Source organism: Ascaphus truei, chromosome 2 (genome assembly GCF_040206685.1).
Source record: "Ascaphus truei isolate aAscTru1 chromosome 2, aAscTru1.hap1, whole genome shotgun sequence".
NCBI classification, from domain to species: domain Eukaryota; kingdom Metazoa; phylum Chordata; class Amphibia; order Anura; family Ascaphidae; genus Ascaphus; species Ascaphus truei.
This window is the reverse complement of record NC_134484.1, coordinates 487,343,704-487,359,271: the sequence shown is the minus strand read 5'-3', so window position 1 is coordinate 487,359,271 and position 15,568 is coordinate 487,343,704. Positions and strand designations below refer to the sequence as shown.

Genomic DNA, 15,568 nt, shown 5'->3' with positions numbered 1-15,568 from the left:
GCAACAAGAAAAGGGAAATCCATCATGTAAAGCTGGGAGTGGTGGCTGTTGTGATGTCACCTCCTCCTGATATTGGTATAATATAATACCTCTTGTAAAGAAATGTATTACTAGCCCTTATGGCAGAAAATGACAAAGAGTTGGAGATATATTGTCTTCTTACCTGCTGGTGGACATGTGATAGAAAACGGAAAAGGCGCTCCAAGAAGGAGGTGATGACAATAAATGTGCTAAATAATCTTAACTTAATAAAGTGAAAAACGTGATAAATACTGTGACTTAGTCCCAGGATATTAGGCAGCTTTCTGCCTGATTTAGGTCAGAAAGTGCAGGAATAGTGCAAAAGGATCCATCCCACAGCTTCACATTTACTCAGGCTGGTGGATGGAAAGTCCAGGCCACAGTTTACAAGGGGTCTAGTTCTCCCGCACCTGCTCTCCTAATTACAGAAACAGGTATATATGGCAGCTAGCCGTGCTGCTTCATTCTCTCCTAGAGCCTGGAGGCTGGGGGCACGCTGCTCCCCTGTATGCAGTTCGGGGAGGACGTCCCCATCATCACTTTCACTGTCCGGAAGAATTGCCTGGACTCTTGGGACACTGTCCCCCATCTATCAGTTAAGCTATGTCTAAAGACTGGATATTATTGTGTATCTAATGACCCTTAATGAGAGGGTATTGTTAAGCTGGGCTACCAAGTTAGTTAGGGAAGGGTCCCTTGAATTTGTTTTCCCAAATGTGTTTTATCGCATCTATTGATGGTCAGACGCCCATAACTCTGCTTTTCCAACCTTTATACGTGTCTGAGAGCCATATTGCACTTCTAACTCTGCTGCATGTGGCTTGTCCCAGAACACCCAGCAGGCCTGGGGACTTCCTATGAGAGACAATTAACCATGAATATTCTCTAAATGTGACCATGCGCCTTGTAACAAGATAACATCCCTTTGTCCAGACAAAGGGGAAAAGGTACTCACCAGAGACAGGAAATGGAACAGTTTCACTCTTTATTGGGGTCAGATGTTCCTCAGCGTTCGCCTCTTCCTTCTCTGACTTAATCTCTAACCTCTCCGGTACCACCACTGGGAAATCTGGCAATAAGAAAAGGAAAACCCATCATGTAAAGCTGGGAGTGGGGGCGCTTCTTGTGATATCACCTCCTCTGATATTGGTATAATATAATACCTCTTGTAAAGAAATGTATTACTAGCCCTTCTGGCAGAAAATTTCAGCGTTTAAGATATATTATCTTCTTACCTGCTGGTGGTTCTATAAGAAAATAAGATTAGTTTCAGACACTAAAATATTTCCTCTACCCTCTAAACAAGCGTGGATTCATGCTGGTAGTGCGCAGAGCGCTGCTATGGAGGTGCTGGCAGTGAGCAGTACTGCTCTGGAGGTGCTGGCAGTGGGCAGTACTGCTCTGGGAGGTCCTGGCCGTGAGCAGTGCTGCTCTGGAGGTGCTGGCAGTGGGCAGTGCTGCTCTGGTGGGGACAAGATAACACCCCTTTGTGCAGACAAAGGAGAAAAGGTACTCACCAGAGACAGGAAATGCATCTATTTCTTCCTTTATTGGGGTCAGATGTTCCTCAGCGTTCGGCTCTTCTTTCTCTGACTTAATCTCTAAACTCTCCGGTACAACCACTGGGAAACCTGGCAATAAGAAAAGGGAAACCCATCATGTAAAGCTGGGAGTGGGGGCGCTTCTTGTGATTTCACCTCCTCTGATATTGATATAACATCTTGTAAATAAATGTATTACTAGCCCTTCTTGCAGAAATTGACAAAGAGTTGAAGATATATAATCGTCCTACCTTCTAGTGGTTCAATAAAGAAAACAAGATTAGTTTGGGTGTCTGATTCACATAATGGCAAAATAACCATATATTCCCTCCTTGCAGATTTCAAAGACACCAAAATATCTCCTCTACTCACTTAACAAGCGTGGATCCATGCTGGCAGTGGGCAGTATTCATCTGGAGGTGCTGGCAGTGGGCAGTGCTGCTCTGGAGGTGCTGGCAGTGGGCAGTGTTCATCTGGAGGTGCTGGCAGTGCTGCTCTGGAGGTGCTGGTAGTGGGCAGCGCTGCTCTGGAGGTGCTGGCAGTGGGCAGTGCTGCTCTGGAGGTGCCGATAGTGGTCAGTACTGATATGGAGGGGCCGATAGTGGGGAGTACTGATATGGAGGTGCCGGTAGTGGACAGTACTGATATGGAGGTGCCAATAGTGGGGAGTACTGATATGGAGGTGCCGGTAGTGGGCAGTACTGATATGGAGGTGCCAATAGTGGGGAGTACTGATATGGAGGTGCCGGTAGTGGGCAGTACTGATATGGAGGTGCCGATAGTGGGCAGTGCTGATATGGAGGTGCCGGTAGTGGGCAGTACTGATATGGAGGTGCCGATAGTGGGCAGTGCTGATATGGAGGTGCCGGTAGTGGGCAGTGCTGATCGGAGGTTCCTTGATCTATTTTTGTTGGATGACAGCTGTGCCAGTATTAAAGAGAAAACAGAATTGGAATGATCTGTTTTATTGGACAAATATACAGCATTTAGTATCAGCTCTTTCACACCTAAATCATTAACCCCAAAGGAGTCGGAGAAGACAGGGGCACCAAAAAGCACATATGGTCCATTCGCAAACAGGAACTTCATTTCAAACACTGCAAAACTTTAATGGCTCAGGATTGTGTCACAACATAACCATCCAGAAAAGTATAAAGAGAGTGGGAGTTTAACAGCCAAAAGACCAGTAAAGTTCTCATAGTGTAACATAGTAACATACTGTACAGTTCCATAGTATGAATAAAAAGCAGATACAGTACATGAGTGAGACTTTGATAAATGCTCCCGATACTCTCTCAGGTCCAGCAGTTCTGCTCCATACTGACACAGTCTCACTTTCCTATTTCATACGGTGAGAAGTGGGTAATGCAGAGGAACCAGTGCAGTAACTTCCCCTCACCTTATCCCAGCATAATAAATAGGGGGGTTTGATCCCTCACACCCTCATTAATTTGTTCCTCGATCACCTCCAGTTTCTCACATTCAGCACATTTGTACCTGGCAGGACATGCTTATATAAAGGAATGCCTGGGAAACACTGACATTTTACTCACTGATTATTTATTTTCCCCTGGTCTCTCAATGTCAGCACATGACATGAGGGAATAGGCTCTGCCCATCTGAAGGTAGGACACAGACTTCTGACCTGCTCACACCCTTATCAGCCCGTCCTATTATGACGGGATCACTGCTTCCCGACCCAGATAATTTCCAGCGGAAAAGTTATATTCTGATACTGAATCAAAAGCTCTATTCTCTGTGTTATATCTGTGGAACGTATCCACACGTATAATACAAGTATTGTAAAAACAATAAGAAAGGCTTCGAGAGTGTAAATAATAATATTATAAATATATCAAAACAAACAAACAAACATACATATATATATATATATATATATATATATATATATATATATATATATATATATATATATAAATATATATATATATATATATATATATATATATATATATATATATTGTGACATAGTCCAAAGATGTTAGGCAGCTTTCTGCCCCATTTTAGAGCAGAAAGTGCAGGAATAGTTAAAAAATGATCCGTTCCACAGCTTCCCATTAACTCAGGCAGCTGGATGGAAAATCCAGACCACAGATTACAATGGCTCTAGTTCTCCCTCACCTGCTCTTCTAATCACATGCACAGGTATTTAGAGCAGAGAGGTTTTGCATTTGACTCTCTCTCCTTAGAGCCTGGAGGCTGGGGGTATCGCTGCTCCCCTGTTTCCAGTGTCGGGGTTGACGGCCCCTCCACGTATCACAGTACCAGAGGATTTGCCTGGACACCACAAACAGATAAGACAAAACAAATGGTTACTGCTGTTGCTAAAAGACTGTGCTGTATTTTGTGACCCTAAATGAGAGAGCATTGTTTTAAGCTGGGGAACCAGTTTAGTTGGCCAGCAACTGTTAGAGAGACTGATTCTGATGTGTAGTTAGATCCCTGAAAGGGATAGGATTTTGCTTATATGATTTTGGTTTTATTTCTTGAAATAACAGTGTGGGAAATATTGTAACACTGAAATATGTGAACTGCTGAATGAAAGTATCTGAGTACCTCTAACCTTCACATGTTAAAGCTGCAGTACCTTACTTGGATGAAAATAAAGCAGGCAGAAGCCTGAGTTAAGCAGCATAATACTTTGCATGATCCTGTTTGTTGTATAATTAACCCTAGAAGACTGTGTCGGGAAGAACCCAGACAGACGTCAGCGCTACAAAAGAGGGGCGTTTGTCACAATATATATATATATATATATATATTGTGACAAACGGCTTACTCTGGGCTCCGTCGTTTGTCCGGGACTGTTTAGAACACGGTCTTTTAGGGTAGGTTAAATGATGAGGCGTCACGTACTGTTCCTTTAAACAGGCTATGCCTGGTTTATTCAGTCCCAGGCACTGAGACTGCCACAGTGCATACAACAGAAAACAGATCAAAAGAAAAGCTGCTCACCTGAGCGATAACTTAACTTAGATATCCCTGACTCAGGGTTGGAAGTGGCTTTTCCACTCCCAACAACAAAACAAGGTACTTTTGCAGTCTTATACAACTGAACAGAAAGATTTAACCTGTTTGGGGAAGAGGCTTCTCCCCTCTGTAGTTCAGCAGCCTTCCAGCCTCCTGGCTCTTGTGGGGAGACCAGAGCAAGCAGGAAAACAGTCTTACATACCTGATTCCTAATTAGCATGACAGGTGACAGAAATCAGGCAGCAGACAAACTCTGGTCTGGATCTCTCATCCCTCAGTTCCAGCGCTTGCCAAACTGTGGGATGGAGTGTATGTATTATAAGGCTGCACTCCCAGGCCAAACAGGATAGAAACTGTTTAGTATCCTGGGAGCCCTATATACGGAATTTATTACCATCCCCTGGTTTCTGTCACATATCCTCCCCCCCAGCTCAGACCTCGAGGGATGAGCGACCATGGATATTAGGGAGTGCATCCTTGACAACCCGTCAGCATTGCCATGTTTGTGCCCTGACCTGTGTTCCACAGAAAATTTAAAGGGTTGTAGGCTTAGGAACCACCTGGTCACTCTAGCATTCTTTTCCCTGTTTTGACACATCCAGGTAAGGGGTGCATGATCTGTGACCAACCGGAATTTTCTCCCCAACAGGTAGTATTTGAGCGTCTCTACAGCCCACTTTATTGCGAGACACTCTTTCTCTACTATGGAGTAATTTTTCTCCTGGGGATTTAGTTTCCTACTTAAATAAAGGATGGGGTGCTCCTCACCTTGAGACTCCTGGGAGAGTACCGCCCCCAGCCCTACCTCAGATGCGTCGGTTTAGACTACGAACTCTTTGGAGAAGTCAGGTGTGACCAACACTGGTTGGGCACAGAGAGCTTCTTTCAGGCTTCTAAAGGCTTGTTCGGTTTCGGGGGACCACTTTACCATTAGCGGTCCTCTTGCTTTTGTGACGTCAGTTAGTGGGGTTGCCTTAGTTGCAAAATTGGGAATAAACCTTCTATAGTACCCAATTAACCCCAAAAAGGTCCTTACTTGTTTTTTTTGTAACTGGCCTTGGCCAATTTTGTATCGCCTCCACTTTGAGTGTTTGGGGTTTGAGTAAACCTCTGCCAATAGAATATCCCAGATACTTGGCCTCCTCCAGACCAATAGTGCATTTAGCGGGGTTAGCAGTTAGTCCAGCAGACCGGACTGCGTCAAGCACAGCTTGGACCTTTGGAAGGTGGGATTGCCAATCCTCACTATGGATTACCACATCATCCAGGTAGGCGGCAGCATACCGAGCATGTGGTTTTAAAATTTTATCCATCATTCTTTGGAATGTGGCGGGAGCTCCATGTAAGCCAAAAGGCAACACCTTATACTGAAAGAGGCCGTCTGGGGTTGAGAAGGCTGTCTTTTCTTTTGCCCTTTCTGTGAGGGGAACCTGCCAGTACCCTTTTGTTAGGTCTAGGGTTGTGAGATATCGGGCTTTGCCCAGTCTCTCTACAAGTTCATCTACCCTGGGCATAGGATAAGTATCAAATTTTGACACCGCGTTTAGTTTCCGGTAGTCATTACAAAACCTTGTTGTACCATCTGGCTTTGGGACTAAGACTATAGGGCTGTTCCACCCACTTTGGGATTCCTCAATTACACCTAGTTTTAGCATTTTTTTAACCTCTAAACTTATAGCCTTTCTTTTGGCCTCTGGGATTCGGTACGGTTTAAGGTTAACTCGGACCCCCGGTTCAGAGACTAGGTCATGTTCAATTACGCTAGTTCTACCTGGCTGTATAGAGAAGATTTCTTTGTTTCTTCTCACTAAATTCTGAACCTCTCGTTTCTGATGAACATACAGGGTTTCAGCTATGCTAACCTCTGGGTCAGTTTCTTGATTCTCTGACGGACCTGGGGGTACTAGGGTTAACAAGACTTCTCTATCTTTCCAGGGCTTGAGTAGGTTTATATGGTAAATTTGCTCAGGTTTCCTCCTACCTGGCTGTCTTACCTTATAATTTACTTCTCCCACTCTTTCCAAGACCTCATATGGCCCATGCCATTTAGCAAGGAATTTACTCTCCACGGTGGGAACAAGAACTAGTACCCTATCACCTGGAAAAAAATTCTGACCCTAGCACCCTTATTATACGTATTCCTCTGTGCTTCTTGAGCTTTCTCCATGTGTTCCCTCACTATGGGTAGGACTGCAGCAATGCGGTCCTGCATCTGGGCAACATGCTCTATTACACTTCTGTAAGGGGTAACCTCATGTTCCCAAGTCTCTTTGGCTATATCCAATAAGCCCCTTGGGTGTCGGCCATACAATAGTTCAAACGGGGAGAAGCCTGTGGATGATTGGGGAACTTCCCTAATGGCAAATAACAGGTACGGTAACAAACAATCCCAGTTTTTCCCATCTTTATCAACCGCCCGCCGTAACATGCTCTTTAAGGTTTTATTGAACCTTTCCACTAAACCATCTGTTTGTGGATGATAGACTGAGGTTCTGAGATGCTTGATTTTTAGGAGTTTACATAGCTCTTTTGTTACTTGGGACATAAACGGTGTTCCCTGGTCAGATAGAATCTCTTTAGGAATTCCGACCCGGGAAAACAGAACTACTAACTCTTTTGCTATGTTTTTAGCAGAGGTGCTACGTAGGGGAACTGCCTCCGGATATCGGGTCGCATAATCCAATATTACCAATATATGCTGATGTCCCCTAGCAGACTTTATTAGGGGTCCTACTAGATCCATAGCAATCCGGTCAAATGGTACCTCTATTATGGGAAGGGGTACCAATGGGCTGCGGTACGCCTTGAACGGGGCGGTGATCTGACATTCTGGGCATGAGGAACAATAATTCGTAATTTCTGCCAGAACCCCAGGCCAATAGAAGCTTCGGAGAACCTTTTCTTTTGTCTTTTCCACCCCTAGGTGTCCCCCCAATGGATGACTATGTGCGAGGTGTAATACTACGTTACGGAATGTCCGTGGTACCAACAATTGTTTAGTTGTAACTGATTTCCTTTTATCAACCCGATATACTAGGTCGTTCTCTACCTCGAAGTAGGGGTAAGCAAGTGACCTATCTGGTTGGCCAGGAGTACTATTCTGGTCCCGTATATTTCCCCTTGCTACCGCTAATGTGGGGTCCTCCCACTGGGCCTTCTTAAAACTCCCAGGACTGACCTCTCGGTCAGCGAGGGTCTTATCCGGTTCTGGGGTGGTAAGTGTCTGATCAACATCTTGATTTGGGGTATTCCCTACCAAAGTAGTGATGGGGAAGGGAATTTTACAGCACTCCTCCTTTTCCCCCTTCTTATTTGGGCCCTCGTCAACCTCCATTTCTGAAAAAGGGAAAGGATTTGTTTCTTCTAATACTTCGTTATGGTCCGCTATTGAACTCTGGGCGCTATTCTGAGCGGGGGACCACATTTTTAGAAAATGGGGAAAGTCGGTCCCTATTGACACATCATGTGCCAGTTTGGGTACAATACCCACCTTGAAATCTAAAGAACCAAACTCTGTTTCAAAAAAAACATCAACAGTGGAATATTCATGATTATCCCCATGTATACAACAAATTGCCACTCTTTGTGAACTGTTTCCCTGTTTCTTCTTAATGGGCAAGAGGTATTCGGACACTAGTGTGACCATGCTCCCAGAGTCAAGAAGTGCCCGAACCCTCCTACCATTAACCTTTACAAATGCCCACAAATGGTTATTCAAGGGGTCCTCTGGGCTAGGGCCCATACATTGGGACAACAGCGCATAAGGTTCCACGCTGTTGCATTGCATGGGCTCATCATTTAGTGGGCAGATTTTTGCTGTGTGGCCCCTCTCATGACAATTTACACATTTAGGTACATAGTCTGTGTCCCACTTAGAGCCTTTTCCCGGCTCCCCATGTTGGCTATTGCCCTTAGTGTGCGAACCACTGTTGCTGGTGCTGAGTGAAGGTGGTCGCCGCTCTTCAGCGCCCCTTAACCCCGGTACCCTTTTACCGTCTCTGGAAGAGTCCTGGAACCTTGGGTAGTGGGGTTGCTCCACGACTGTGGGTTGCGGGTTCTCTTCTGCTGCATTGTACCTTTCTACGAGGGCCACAAGCTCATCCGCATTGTGGGGGTCACTCCGACTGACCCAACGGCGTAAAGCAGAGGGAAGTTTTCTCAAGAACTGGTCCATGACCAACCGTTCCACGATGTGGCTTGCTGAGTTGATCTCGGGTTGTAGCCACTTCCGGGCGAGGTGGATGAGGTCATACATCTGGCTTCGGGTGGCTTTATCCATCGTGAAGGACCATGCGTGAAACCTTTGGGCGCGAACAGCCGTGGTTACGCCGAGGCGGGCGAGGATCTCGAACTTCAATTTTGCATAGACGTTAGCTTCGGCTGGCTCTAGATCAAAGTAAGCCTTCTGGGGTTCGCCGCTTAGGAAGGGTGCGATTAGACCAGCCCACTCAGCTTCTGGCCATCCCTCTCTCTGTGCCGTGCGTTCAAACGTGAGAAGATAGGCTTCCACATCATCCGAGGGTCCCATCTTTTGAAGGTAGTGGCTTGCCCTGGTCATTTTTGGAACTGGGGCTGCCTCTGCCCGTGTAAGGTTACTGATAGTCCCCCCTCAGGATCTCGAGTTCCTGCTGTAAGCCCTGAGCGAACCGCTGTTGCTCCTCTCTCATCAAGCGGTTTGTCTCTTGTTGGTTTTCATTCGCGTCTTTCTGGGCAGCGACATTGCGTACCAGCGCACTCACCACGTCTTCCATCTTGTTTGCAGAGGATGAGAAAAAAAAACTTTTTTTTTTTTGTTTTTTTTTTCAAAGTTCTTTAACCCGCAGACCTTTTAGTGTGCTGCCCGCATTCTCCACCATATGTGACAAACGGCTTACTCTGGGCTCCGTCGTTTGTCCGGGAATGTTTAGAACACGGTCTTTTAGGGTAGGTTAAATGATGAGGCGTCACGTACTGTTCCTTTAAACAGGCTATACCTGGTTTATTCAGTCCCAGGCACTGAGACTGCCACAGTGCATACAACAGAAAACAGATCAAAAGAAAAGCTGCTCACCTGAGCGATAACTTAACTTTGATATCCCTGACTCAGGGTTGGAAGTGGCTTTTCCACTCCCAACAACAAAACAAGGTACTTTTGCAGTCTTATACAACTGAACAGAAAGATTTAACCTGTTTGGGGAAGAGGCTTCTCCCCTCTGTAGTTCAGCAGCCTTCCAGCCTCCTGGCTCTTGTGGGGAGACCAGAGCAAGCAGGAAAACAGTCTTACATACCTGAATCCTAATTAGCATGACAGGTGACAGAAATCAGGCAGCAGACAAACTCTGGTCTGGATCTCTCATCCCTCAGTTCCAGCGCTTGCCAAACTGTGGGATGGAGTGTATGTATTATAAGGCTGCACTCCCAGGCCAAACAGGATAGAAACTGTTTAGTATCCTGGGAGCCCTATATACGGAATTTATTACCATCCCCTGGTTTCTGTCACAATATATATATATATATATACAGTGTTCGACAATCCTATACATTTACACGCCCGGGGCGAGTGGATTTAACCCCCGGGCGAGTAAATATTGGCCCAAGCAGAACACGTGTTTGTTTTTTAAAATTTCCCCCGTTCGCGCTGAAAAAAAAACTCCCCCTACCTGACTGCTGATTGGCACGCGCTCACAGGCTTTGTGGGCGCGTGGCCAGGCTCTATATGAGCCCGCCCCCAACGAGCGGCCATTCTTTTCCCAGGGAGGACACTGTAAGTACTGTCTGTGCCTTCCCCCCCTCCCTCCCCGGCGCTCCTGCTGCCCGCAGTTATGGAGATGGGAGCGGGGATGCCCCTCATGTCCCTGCTTCCCACCCCGCTTCCCCCCAGGCCCGCGTCAGAGAGCGCGGCGGGAGATGGGAGGGGGATGCCCCTCATGTCCCTGCTTCCCCCCCCCGCTTCCCCCTGGTCCCGCGTCAGAGAGCGCGGCGGGTGATGGGAGCGGGGATGCCCCTCATGTCCCTGCTTCCCCCCGGTCCCGCGTCAGAGAGCGCGGCGGGAGATGAGAGGGGGATGCCCCCGCTTCCCCCCCCCGCTTCCCCCCGGTCCCGTGTCATAGAGCGCGGCGGGAGATGGGAGGGGGGATGCCCCCTCATGTCCCTGCTTCCCCCCCCGGTCCCGTGTCATAGAGCGCGGCCCATGATGTCCCCGCTTCCCCCCCGGTCACGTGTTAGAGACATGCGACAGGAGCGGGCGATGCCCCATCATGTCTCCGCTTCCCCCCGGTCCCGCGTCATAGAGCGCGATGGGAGCGGGGGTGCCCCCTCAGGTCCCCGCGGAGCAGGAGATGGGGGGAGGGGGGAGTGTGGTGGTGCTGGTCACGGCCTTTCCAAAAGGTGTGTAGAGAGAGAGAGAGAGTGAGGGTGTGTATATGGGAGTGTGTGTGTATATGGGAGTGTGTGTGTGTATATGGGTGTGTGTGTGTGTATGGGTGTGTGTGTGTGTATATGGGTGTGTGTGTGTGTATGGATGTGTGTGTGAGTATATGGGTGTGTATATGGGAGAGTGGGTGTGTGTATATGGGAGTGTGTGTGTGTATATGGGAGAGTGGGTGTGTGTATATGGGAGAGTGGGTGTGTGTATATGGGAGAGTGGGTGTGTGAATATGGGAGAGTGTATGTGTGTGTGTGTGTGTGTATATATATGGGTTTGTGTGTGTGTATATATGGGTTTGTGTGTGTGTGTGTGTGTGTGTGTATATATACAGTATACTGTACTGTAACTACTGTATTGTAACTACTGTATATACTGTATAACTATACTACTGTAGGTTAGACACATCCTGTACTGGATTTAATACTGCATACTGTACAGTAGAAAGTGGAGAGGAAGGGCTGATATAAAATGGTTATTTTGAATGCCATACTTACCTGTACTTACCATACTACAGTACAGTACCTTACTATTTTCCTGTGGCCTGCCCATTACGCTTTAAAAGAATAGGCAATACGGTTGCAAGATGATAGATATATTTATTGCATCTTTGTACGGTGAGTATGTTGTTCCAGAAACTCATTATTCCTTCAGCTAATTCATCCTTTTTGGACGGTTTCACCACTTTTCTGATATAATCCTTCAACTGATGCCATACCAATTCGATGGGATTGAAGTCTGGAGATCTTGAATTGGAGGGGGGCAAAAGGTGAATTAAATAATAATAAAAAGACACAAACGGAGTGTACTGCTCACTAATAGTCTGAATATAGATGTAAATGTGATTGCGCCCACAAATACCTAGAGCGGCATTGGGTGCATCAGATGAGCTAAAAATGATGTATTATCAAAAATTAGAGGGAAAGGTGTGTTTGTCACCATTTCACTCTAGCTAGAAGCTCATTAATAGATGCACTCCGGGACTATTAAAACATAACATTTATTAGGTATCAAATTAAAATGAGTTCTACATGCATGAAAATAATGAAAAATAATGTATGTAATTAAAATGGAATGGGAATGGGGTGGGAGTGGTAGGATAGAGCTGAAGGTGTATCATGGAGTAAATATTAACCTTCAATAGAAAAGGTAAGTATGCAATATTAACACCTAATAGCCCCTAACCTAATTGGGTACTTGTACCACATGGATAACTAGGTATATGTTGCTACAATGTCCGATGATGGAAAAGATATAAAGTGCAGTCACTAGCACAGCATATCGATCAAACCAACCTATGATTGTTTCACATCGAGCCAACCAATTGCTACCTACACTGATGGATACAGATATAGAATTATGGCAGAACCAGATGGAAAAGCAGATCGATAGTGAAACTCATGAACCATAAAACAGTATAGGGTTATAGCTTTATCTCACTGTAATATATACACGGAGGGCTCGACACAATCATAGGTTGGTGGTATGTGGATTGAGTCTGTGCAGGACAACAGCTCTGCACACTATATTGAAGTGAGTCAACATAAAACTTTCACATGGATAAAATTCATTCAGATTCTTACATGCACACACACCGGGATTATTCATACAATCAACCTTTTTTTTATCATATTCATGCCTAAGAGAAAAGAAACCTTATACCTACTAATATATTCCTCGCTGAAATTTTGCAATACATAAAAAACTCCCTAAACTTTTCAATCCAGATGGGAAAATATTATTAATTCAACATAATATACACTCATACTCGGTTAATGCGGCACAAATAATTTGGGTTTGCATGTCTTAAAATTAAATTGGAAAAATTATATTTTCTGCTTTTCTCTCTCCTAAGAGCTCTGCTGATTTTCACGATCTGTCTACAACATTCTTTTACCATTTTTGTGTCCTTCCATCAACATTCCTGTGTAAAAAAATCACGGAAGAGAAAAAAAGGTGGGGCCTAGTGCTGCTTATACATGCAAGAAACTGTGAGAGGGACAGAGCTGAATTAATATAATTTGGAGTTATCTTATTTCCCCGACACTCTCCTTTTCTTCAACATAACTTTTTGCCTAACTGAGGGGGACAGATTGTCAAAAGAAAAATCTTTTATTTTCCTAGCTTTGTTGCTTTTCCTGAGTGTTGTATATCCTTGTGCCATACTGTATTCGTCCCCTGGACTGTTCCCTGTCCCGTGAACAGTCCCTGACAGAGGTTAATTCTGCCTAGGGTCCATCTCCTCCCTCTCCTCTGCGTAAAAGGTATTTCAATAGTGAGTGGTCTAGGGGGCTGTTCAGTCGGGTTCTTAGTGAAGTCATAAAAACTTCTTAGTTGAAGAATGCCTCAGTGACTGTGACCCAGAAAGGGTTAAGGGGCTCAGGGGGTTTGAGAACGGGGACACTGGGGCAACATATAAAGGTAATAATTGTCCCAATACCATAGGGGCAGGGGATACATATACATTTTAAAAGTGGTAAAAATTTCAGTTGGCTACTTTCCATCCATAAGGGTAATTTTTAACTCGTACTACAGTACATTTCTTCATATACTTATAATCCCATAAACAACTTATAAAGGAATTTTATCTTAACATACAATAAGGTTAGTTTTATACTTAACATCTGGCTTACCTCCAGACGTTCCCATAATAAATTTATACAGAAAAGAAATCTTAACACTTTATGCGTATGTAATAATATGTAATTCTTATCTTATCTTAACCTAAATTACCATCATATCCGAGACACCATATACAGCCCGTTTCAATTAAACAACAGGGATTCCAACCCTTTGTTATATAAATCAGGGACTTAAACCCACGATTCTTCTGCCCTATAAAATGTAGATTCTTTAGATTCGCAGAGGAAAGGTGAGAAACAATAAAATACTTACTCACCCTTTCTGTGTGATTCTCACTTCTGACACTATGTTGTTAGGTCCGATCCATCTGGTCAGACTTAGGGCAGGAAACCTTAACTCTACCCGGGGAGCTTTCATCACGGCACCACTATATTCTTTTGGTCTCAGATAAGAGCCTGGAGAGGCAAGAATTCAGAGACACATAATGTGGCTGATTTCTCACTTCTGTTTAATAATTGGACGGAGCGGTATTATATGTAGAAAGGCAAGAAAAAAACATTGTTACAAACTGAGTTCCCACATTTAGATTACACATCTAAAATTACATATACCATCTGGGAATGCCTTTACTGGGCAACTTAAACATTTTACTGCTGGAATAGGGATAAGGGTCAACAGCTATCAATGGGGTCAAATAAGGCTGGTGGTCTTATTTCTTGTGTAAGACATACCGAGACAGCTGATCTAAAACTTAACGGAGCTAAAATATTTAACTATTTTAGTCCCTGAGAAGAATAAAGCTGGCACATATTGCTTTAACCTTTTCAGTCCCTGAAGGGAACAGAGCTGACAGATACAATTTTTAACCTTACAAATATCCTCCCTCCCCTTCCCCTCTCCTCCCCCTCATCTCTTCTCCTTCTGTCCTTTCCTCCCTCTATTCTTTCATTTGTCTCTACAGGGATATGCAAGGGGACTCTGTCGTGCAAAGAAAAACTGAAAAAGGGTTCATAGTTTAAGGAATCTCTGGAATTAGTACAGATACAGCTGATTCTGTTTGAGCACAAGCTTCCGGGTCTTTGTATATAAAAAATGCTGTAAAGATACCCCTTGAAACGCTGTTATATTACTAATTTGTTTATCCCTGTGAAAACCAATTAAAATGTTTGAAACAAAAAACACACTTGTGTAGGTATAACAGTTTTACTGCACAGACTAATAATAATAACACTCCAAAACATACAAGCCTCGCAGGGTCGTACCCCTTCACCGTGCTCACCTTTGCACCGTGTTCTCACCCTCGCGGGGTTTACTCCCAAGTACTAAAATGCCCCTGAGCACCCAACACTCTGGTGTCCACGGAGTCAATCACCATCCGACGTGTTAGTGACATCGCTGCCCCACTAGCCCGTGTCTGGTTGGTGCACTTGGTGAGATGGAGTACCTGCCAGATGTGTCAACACCTGTGCGCGCAAGTATGAATATGGGATCCACGGAAGCGATGAACCGTGATGCATCCGCCTCTACGTTGGGTGGGTCCTGCATTGATTGTATCACCTTAGAGTCTCTGTGGGCATAGATGGATGATCTGGTCCCAGATCACCCTGGTCCAGGATGCAACCACATCCTGGCTTTGTCCCTATGCCCTGGTTCTACTGGGCAGTGTCCCTGCAGCAACCACAAGCTACACAGGGAAGTAATGGCCTAGCTAGGGCTCAATATGGGATATCTGGCCTAGTGCAGGTCTATCCTAAATGCTGCTGCCAGAATCACACTACTCGTTCCTAAATCTGTCTCAGGGTCTTCCCTGTTGAAATCTTTCTCCTAGCTTCCTATCAAATCCTGTATCACACACAATTCTCCTCCTCACTGTTAAAGCTTTATACTCTTCTGCGCCTCTTTACATCTCAGCCCTAATTTCTTGCTATACACCATCCCAACTCTTGCTTTTTGCTCAAGGATGTCTGCTTTCTACCCCTTTCGTATCTAAAGTCCTCTCCTGCCTTAAACCTTTCTCACTGGCTGCCCC

At 45.1% G+C, this 15,568-nt stretch overlaps 1 protein-coding gene across 2 annotated transcripts in view; it reads right to left on the bottom strand.

Moving 5' to 3' along the window:
* The window catches only part of LOC142488427 (uncharacterized), a 1,092,840-nt gene that overhangs the window by 552,069 nt on the left and 525,203 nt on the right, over positions 1 to 15,568 (bottom strand). For both annotated transcript variants that reach the window (XM_075588928.1, XM_075588929.1), the window contains one exon: positions 1,539 to 1,652. In XM_075588928.1, coding sequence (XP_075445043.1) covers positions 1,539 to 1,652 — 114 coding nt within the window. The remainder of the gene's footprint in view (positions 1 to 1,538; positions 1,653 to 15,568) is intronic.